General features: G+C 34.8%; 1 protein-coding gene across 2 annotated transcripts; it reads right to left on the reverse strand.

Annotated features, from left to right (window-relative positions):
• Positions 1 to 267: 267 nt before the first annotated feature.
• On the reverse strand, positions 268 to 7,140 carry LOC132599300 (calcium-dependent mitochondrial ATP-magnesium/phosphate carrier protein 2-like). 2 transcript variants are annotated; one of them, XM_060312609.1, is made up of 4 exons: positions 6,148 to 7,140; positions 1,389 to 2,177; positions 1,027 to 1,117; positions 268 to 905 (listed from the first exon to the last, which is right to left on the reverse strand). In XM_060312609.1, the coding sequence occupies exons 1-4, from the start codon at positions 6,590 to 6,592 to the stop codon at positions 728 to 730; spliced, it is 1,503 nt and encodes a 500-aa protein (XP_060168592.1). In that variant the 5' UTR covers positions 6,593 to 7,140; the 3' UTR covers positions 268 to 727. The 2 variants fall into 2 exon arrangements, with proteins under 2 accessions (XP_060168592.1, XP_060168599.1); XM_060312616.1 differs by having other exon boundaries at positions 1,389 to 2,191; positions 6,148 to 6,317.
• Positions 7,141 to 8,928: the final 1,788 nt, after the last annotated feature.

An 8,928-nucleotide genomic window follows, 5' to 3' on the forward strand; every position in this document is an offset into this window, starting at 1 on the left:
TTAGGACTGCAATCACACAACACTAGGGGTAGTTTTATATTGTTCATCAGCTGAAAGAACTAGTCCTATTAGGCTATTATATTACTTGAAGAAAACAAGATAACTAATGCCAGAATTTTTTCCTGGGAAAATACAAAAAGGTAGTTTATTTAACTTATAGTATATTTTACTATGTTGTGTTTAGCCAACTTAAATACGTTTATTCAGGATCCCCTTTTATGAGGGCTGGTTTCAGAGAGCAAAAGAGAATCTCTTTGTAGTCACAACTCACAACCAATTGAAGTTCTCTGTCATTTTGTCATTACTATTACAATTGTTTCATTTGCATCAAGGCCTACATAAAGTAAGTGCAGAGAGCAAAATGAGTTGAACCTCACTCGCAAATAATCCATACAGCAAAAACCTTAAGGTCTGTGCCTTACTGTATTCATTCTGCATTTACTTGGGCAAAAGTGTAGAAAGGACATTCCTATAACTCAGACATACATTGTAAAGGAGGACTATTCTTGCCAACGTAGTCATTTGTCCGTTGAATCTACAAAAATAAACTCTATAACTATAACCCCCGCCGATATCCAATGGGGAGTCAAAAATCAAGTGTATGACTTTTATAATCATATCACCAATGAGCTAAATAATATTATTTAATGTCACATTATCATCATCATCTTCTTCTTCATCAGCCTCAACACTTTGAACCTTAATCTGTCGCTGACTCTTATGTCTGCTAATCAAGATCTAGACTCTTTTTCATTGATTCGTACACCATATAGGTTATGCTTGCTGCAGGCACAACTTTTAGAAGATTTGGGAAAAGCCCTTTGTAGAATCCCCTGAAGCCTTCACGCTGAACCGTTTTCCGGAACACATCAGACATACCTTTGTATTCAGAATCAGCTTGCATTCTAGCAAGAATAAAAGTTGTAAAAAGAACGGCACATCACATGATAAACCAGAAAGCTATACCATCCAAATAGAAAAGAAAAAAAACAGTTGTTGGATCCAAGAATCAAACTGTAGATTTACCTGGTCCGAATAACCTGCAATGGATAAACACATGTTGCTCCAAGGGATCCTGAAATTGTCCCACAGCCCAGTTGCACAAGAGGGCCGGTTTCTGCATCGCATGCACAATTCTTACAAAAATTACTTTTCATTGTCTTGGGAGAAAATAGGTATAGTCAGACCTCTCTATACAATTTGTTCCAATATTTGTTGGTTGCTATAATGAAATGCTGTTATAGAGAACACATAATTTAACATAACATGAAAGATCGGTCCCACAGAAAACATAGTAGTTATAGTTAAATGTTGTTATAGAGGAGGATAACTGTTATAGAGAGGTCTGACTGTAGTAGCAGTTTAAAAGGCACAAGTTAAAGTTGTACCACTATCATGAAGAATGTAAATCTTTGACCAATCCTTTAAAGTTTCATATGCAGCTAAATCAATGCCTGCATAAGGGATGATTCCAAGTAGAGATGGTACCAATCCTCTATAAAATGCTCGAGGTCCCTCCTTGACCAAAATATCTTTTGATAAGCTTCGCAGATTAGGAACGTTTCCACTCTCACATGAATAAGTCTGTAACCGAGTTTTAACGAGATCCATGGGATAGATAGCAGTCTGTGCTATTGCACCAGCCATTCCACCAGCCACAAGACGCCCCGAAGTTCCTATGTCTCTCTGGTCGACATCACCTTTGGCGTGACCAATAGCCGTTTTCAAGGTTTCATAAGCGTAAAATTTAATTGCACTTTCAGGTGCAACCTTCATCACGTTTAACCCATTTCCTCGGAAAAACGCAAATAAACGACCTTCCTTCCATATTTTTTTGACTGCAGGACCAATTGAAGCACGAGCCGTTTGCACTTGTAAAATGACCTTAAGGCGATCAAGAGGTGCTGTAGCAGTACGAGAAGCAGCTCCTGCAACTCCCCCTGCAATTAGGTATTTGGATGCATGAACATGCTTACTGATGCCTTCCGGAATGACTGCCTGCTCCCCAATATCTACAAGACATACCCTCTCCAAGTATTGATAAATGTTCTCAATGGTGGCCTCATGTGGATAGAGTAGAAGAAAATCTCTCCATTCCTCAAAAGTGATAATTCCATTATTATCCTTGTCCACGTGTTCCATAAAACGTGCAAGTTCATCATCATCTAATTCTATTCCTGCAAGAAAGAAACTGCCCTAGCTTATAAGAGGAAGACAGCTCAAGAAATGGAAATGAGTATGGAAAACTCTTTTAGCCAGAAACAAAAATAGATTCTAAAAGATGAAAATCATATAGCAAAATAATTGAGGGATAACAGAGGAGAAATTAGTATGTAGATAATAAATGGATACTCCAATTTTTTATGCAAACCCATTAATGGGCCATCATTTTGGCAGCTTTATCGAGTAAGCATGAAACTGGAAACAGATACTTTCCGCAGACACAGAAAAATGGACCTTAGTAGATGACAGGAAAACCAAAGTAAACTGAAAAGCCCTAAGATTTGTGAACCAAGGCCAACCAGTAGAGTAACCAGGAAAGAACATACAATTATTTTCCAAGTTCCAATATTTAGATTCTTGAAAAGGATAACACCAAGTACAGGACAAAGTATCAACTGTGTCATACACATATCTGATTATAATAAAGCACCATTACTGAATCTGCAGCATAAAGGAAAATGGAGAAAAAGAAAAATGGACAAAAAGAAGAAAAATGATACGGGAAAGCACCATCTGAAGGACTTAATTATCAGGCACCTTACCCTATTTCTTGCATGAGAAATCTCTCAATTTCTCACAATCAATCGGAACCTCATACGTGCTATAATATCCAAAGACAACACTTTGTTCTACCCTGCATATTCAAGGCCGATTAAACTTCAACAGAAGTCCCATTTGCATTGAATGTTTTTCAGGTCATCTTGTTTGGTATGGAAATAATCTTATATTCTTATTCTTTAAAAAACAACCAAAAAGCTTTGCAAGAAACAAAATTAAATTAAGTTGATTTTCATTATTTTCAAAAAACAATGGAAGCAAAGTATACATATAGGCAAATAACCAGTTGAAAATCTTTATTGGTACACTGACAGTAGTCCCATATTTATCGCATGTCTTTTAGTTTGTCTAGAGATTTGTGATTCAGTTCTGAGAGTTAAAGAATCTCGAGTATTTGAGAACAGAGACAAATTATTAAGTATTAGAGTTAAACAGCCCCAAATGAAGCGGAATGGATATCAAGCAAGGGATAGTTGTGTTGTTTTGTTCATTATTTTAAAAACCAATCCACACACAACTGATTTCCCTGATGCTTATAGGAGTAGTTTAAGGAAAAAAAACACTATCCAAACACCACTTCTTGACCTGATTATGCTGGGCCCCAGCTTCATTACAATAACTGTAAACTCAAACTCATTTAAACGTAATTCTTTGTCTAGAGCAGGGAGAAAGAAAGAGTTGAAAGAACTAATGCCAAGAACAGGTTTCCTCAAACTGTGAGCAGCTTGTCTTAAACATCATATAGCTATAAGAATATGAATTATGAATTATTGCATCATATTCATCCTCAAGCGGCCAACTTTTTAACCACATAATGTAAAAGAGTATAAGCCTTGACAATCTACTCTGCATATAATTCCAAATCTAAGAATTGAAAAAAATCCCGCAAGAAACATTCTATAAATGGCCATATCAGAATTAAAATTAAGAACTAGAAAAATTATTTTAGTCACAGGCACCAGAAAATAAAGGGCAAGAGCATCTTCAAAATCAGACTAAAAGTGGTGAAAAAGTAGTAGCTACATCGAAGAGAAATCAAAATCCATCTGAGCTTGGAGAAGTGAGCACCTCGGTGTGTCATAATAATACTATACTACTACTATTCTTCCAAACAGTTAAACATAAACATCTTGTTCATTTGATAGTAAAAATATCGAAAAACTAAAATAGCATAATGCACCAATTTGGTATGAAGTGATTTTATTCCACGAAAAAGTGGGGTAACGGGGGTTATATTGATGATCAAGTGATAAGGAATAATGAGTCAAACAAACCCATATTTAGTTGATGCTATGCAGATAACTTTCCCTCATATGCTATGCTATGCAGATAATTATTCCAAAACTAAAGGCTTTAAATACCATCTCGCTGGAGAAATTGGCAATCACAAGTCAAAGAGAATGTCACATGACTTCAGAATTTGTATCTACTGGATAAGTGACTAATGGAGATTCAGTGTAGAGGAGAATAGATTGAGGTGGCCTCTGATTGCAACCGCACACAGAGACAAAGCTCAAAGATGGTGGACAGGAACAACTTTGGGAAACAACTCTCCTATGCATTATGTGGTCTTTATGGAAGGAAAAAACTAGGAGATACTGCGAGGGGAATTCACTTGTTGATTGCTGTACAGATTTTAAAGCATAGTTGATTAAACAACTTTTTATATAGATGATGTAAATGGCTTAGTGAATTTTATTACTCCCTTCCTCCCAATTTATATGAGGGTGTATGACTGGGCACGAAATTTAAGAAAGAAAGGGAGACTTTTGAATCTTGTGGTCTAAAACAAGCCAAAGAAATTTTTGTGGCTAGAAATCGTTTCATTAAGGGTAAAATTGGAATTTTAGAGTTAAATTGCTGCTAATTATAGAAAGGCGTCATTCTTTTTGGACCGACTAAAAAGGAAAGAATGTCATATAAATTGGCACGGAGGAATTAATTTGCAAAACTCCGTATACATATATCCATTAGAACTGTGGTAGCAACCTTCTGGAGCCTTTTATACTTTTAAGATTAAAGTACTCTATTCATCAAAATACAAATAAATAAACTGAGAACTGACAAACCAGACTAGTATATCAGTATTCTATAATTTTATTCAAAAAGAAAAAATTCAAAAGCTTGAGTTTGTATCAACCAATCACTACTTCTCCTAGGTAAAGAGACACTCAACAATTCAGTCACAAATTTCAGCAAAAAGCCAAGATTCAAACCACAATCTCCACAGCCCCAGAATCATCCACAAAATATTTGAATATCCAGACAGGGAAAAAATTATTAGATCAGGAACTTATTAAGCAAATAACTTAATTTGAGATGCAAGTTTATCATGAAAGTTTACTTTCCGTTTCTCAACAACTAGTATCAGGGTGAGAAGACAATTCTAGAAAAGGATTGAAGCATGAGAGTATTATTGGTACGTACAACCATAGAATAGATACACATATATTCTCTCTATACATATGCGTAGTAATGCCTAATGTCACTATTCATACATACGGACAACTATTCATGTACAGGCACTGCTCACAGTATCTGTTTTGAAAATTTAAGTGGAGAGGAAAGATAATAGCCCTCTATGCCTAACCATAAGTGAGTTTATGATGGATAGAAGGCGATGATATCCCTATACGTCTGTATGATGATTTGACATACATTCTCAACATGCAACTAGGGGACACCTATTCGGACGTGCCACATAGATTGCGGAGAAAATGTTGAGAGTAAGCTTCCTAGCGGAGAAGCTCGAGTACTAAAACAAGAGAAAGTTCCCCATTACAGCTAGGTGGAAGGAAGCTTCGTGCATCAGGTACATGAGGAAAGTTTCCTCTTTCATGTGGTAAAATCTCTCAAGGACTTTTTGATACTTGAGACTACCAAGTGCATGATTATCTGACACACCAATGTTGGTGCAACAAGTGCAAAACTCAAAAGGATTTTCGACGTAATATCTGGGTTTCATTCATTTTTTCATTCTCATTAAGTAACTGTGGTTATTCTTCCTGTGGGTATGTCTGGACAACAAGAGGTATAGAATAGAACATACATTTAAGCACAAACTTCCAACAAGTCCAGTTTGGCAACTGATCACTTAACCTCAATTTGTATAGCAAAGCCATTTAAGGTTTAAACTTCCAAAAATGAATCTGAACAAACAATTAGAACTTATCAAACTAGTTCAGAGATCTCAATGGTGCAAATTCTCATAAGATAGATGTTATATTCCTTTTATGAACCACAATAGACAGTTGTACTGTACATCCACACCACTTACCCTCCCAATGATCAACAACCAATATCATACTTAACTACATTAATCGATGAAACAGGAATTAAAATATTGAATAAGTAACAGTAAAGTACCAGCATTTACAAGAGCATCCCATAGTTCCTCAGGCAATATACACCCACTATGCTCCACATCAATATCCTGAAAAATCCTATACAGTTCCATTTCTTTATCATCCATATATTTCCTAAACTCCTGATAATCAACCCTTCCATCCTTATTAGCATCACAAGCCTTCAACAACTCTTTAGCAAACTTATACTCTGATGGAATTTGCATAGCAGACAAACCCTTTTCGATTTTCGCGTAATCCAAATACCCCACATTATCAGAATCAAAAAAACTAAACAAACTTCTAATTCTTGATTCCCTTTCTTCCTTGGTCTCACCTAATGCTGATAAAACATGGTCCAAGGAAACCGGACCGGGTTTCTTAACCGGGTTGCAACATTCGGACCGGTCCTTTGTTGCCATTGCTGGAAAATTCACATGCTCTACAGCCTCTCCAGCCACTGACATGTCAAATATTGAGTTTTTTTCCACAGCATATGCTAAAAGAATGATTTTTTTTCACAGCATAGGCAAAAAGATTGAATTTTTTTCACACCATAGGTAAAAATATTGTTTTTTTTTTTTCACAGTATAAGCAAAAAGATTGAATTTTCTTCACACCATAGGCAAAAGGATTGATTCATTTTTTCACAGCATAGGCAAAAAGATTGAATTTTTTCCACACCATAGGCAAAAAGATTGGTTTTTTTCACAGCATAAGCAAAAAGATTGGTTTTTTCTCACAGTATAGGCAAAAAGATTGAATTTTTTTTCATGGATCTTCTGTTGACAGATCTAATAGGAGGGGAAAAAAACTACTTTGAAGAAGAGGGTATCTTACCTGTGAGATTGCTTACAGTGGGAAAAAAAGGAATTAGATATGTGTGTCATTGGAAGAGGGGAGAAGAAGAGAATATTTGTGGAGGATCTTTCTTTGAGACAGACCCGATGAATAGACCCGGCTTTACTTCGGGTCAAAATCGAAGTTTCTTTATGGTTGTTGTGTTTTGTGACTAATTTAAGATTAAGACTAATAAATAAGAATTATATTGCATTTTATCAAGTCAAACAAAAAAGAAAAAAATCAAATGGCCGACTTCACAGGAATGTACAAAACGGTCAATTCTGATAAATGGTAACTGAAACGTCTTCCTTTTAATTTTCCAAAGAGTGTGGAAGGGGATACCGCTTGATGATATGCTTTTCTTTTCATTTCAATTATGACTTATGATTATTTTTTTTTCGAAACCTCTTACGAAAAAAAAAAATAGTTAAGATTGAAATTGTATTTGAACATCAGCGGAAAAGAGTAAAGATTGATTTTACATAATGTACAAATAATAAGAAGAAAAATTACTTTCTCTGGATAAAAAAAGAGTCCACTTAGTCATTTGCACATCCCTTAAGAAAATACTAACTCCTAGACAAAAATAAATAATTTGACTAAACTACCCTTAATTAAATAGGTATTGGGATTTGATCATAAAATACTTAATAGGGGCAAATATGAAAAAATAAGATTAATTCTTTCTTGATTTGCTAAGTGAACTCTTTTTTTTTATCCAAAGAAAAAAACTAAGTGGATTTTTTTTTTTATCCAAGAAAAAAAGGCTAAATGAACTTTTTTTTTTTTTAATCCGGAGGGAGTATCATTTTAGAGTGAAGAGTGAAAATGAAAAGAATACCAATTACCTTCAGTTTCAATTTTTTTTTTTTTTACAGCACTAACAAATCCATGTTTTATTTATCTAAAATATAAATAAAAAATTAAAGCGTATTCTACGGATGCTGCATCTTGGTATTTTATCTTAGATTCTGAAAAATTGTGTATGCATTTTGATGTCAATATACATTTCCACTCGTGAACAATTTGTGCTCTGAACCATATCAAAACTTTCTAGATTAAAAGCTAATACTAGCTTTATTTTCTTTTCTCTTTTCACAAAAAGAGAAGATCAATAAGAAAAAGCTGAATGGCCCCGATTTGGTACAAAGTGGGCAGTCGTGAAGGAAACGCAGCAGGCGTGGACCAATGGCAGGATGTCAGATGGTGTACCACGTTTTAATTTCTTTTATTAGGTGAAATAAAGACCACATGGTCGTGACAACTCATTTTAATTACTGTCTACGTTTTGAAATCGAGATTTAAACAAGTTTTTCTTTAATCGTATTTCTTTCATATGTTTATTATATATTTTGAATTGTCATTTACTGTGACTTATATAGTACTTTTGCGTAGTTTTCATATATGTAAATTTTACTTCAAAAGACTTGAAGATTCAATGTTCGAATTTACAATTAAAATTAAATTGTTCTCTCGAAATTCAAATTGTGTCATATAAATTAGGATAGAGAAATATTAAATATCGGATATCTTATCATCACTTCTTTTTTTCAATTGTGATGTTCAAAGGGATTTGCGCGCACTTTCGCCGATTCATTATGGTGTTCAAACCAGTTAGCACATTTTCGCTAACTCACTAGCTTGTTATATATTAGCGTCGAGGATGCTGAGTTGGTGTCTACCAGATTTTAACCGATAAACAAAATCATCTAATGTTCTTTAGTGTCTGTTAAGATTAGACCTAATCCTGATGACTTTTGGCATTTTATTACCCACTAGGTCACTGTATTGTCAAATTTCCATTGCAACAGGCCAAGGACGTATAGCATCTGAAATATGTTTGCTGCAAAAGGATGAACAAACGCAGCTTTGATGACGACCTCATTTTTATGTCTGATCCATAAAGGCATTTAGACACGTTTCTTTTATTTATTTGATGATACTAATAATGTGGTAGTCT

The sequence above is a fragment of the Lycium barbarum genome, chromosome 1 (assembly GCF_019175385.1).
Source record: "Lycium barbarum isolate Lr01 chromosome 1, ASM1917538v2, whole genome shotgun sequence".
NCBI lineage: Eukaryota > Viridiplantae > Streptophyta > Magnoliopsida > Solanales > Solanaceae > Lycium > Lycium barbarum.

Bases quoted from the DNA above. Each gene is read 5' to 3' on its own strand.
- LOC132599300 (XM_060312609.1), bottom strand. From the start codon at position 6,592: ATGTCAGTGGCTGGAGAGGCTGTAGAGCATGTGAATTTTCCAGCAATG. The intron at 2,178-6,147 runs GTACTTTACTGT...TCTTTCTTGCAG, and splicing joins GGATGCTCTTGTAAATGCTG to GAATAGAATTAGATGATGAT. The intron at 906-1,026 runs GTAAATCTACAG...TATTCTTGCTAG, and splicing joins TTGCAGGTTATTCGGACCAG to AATGCAAGCTGATTCTGAAT.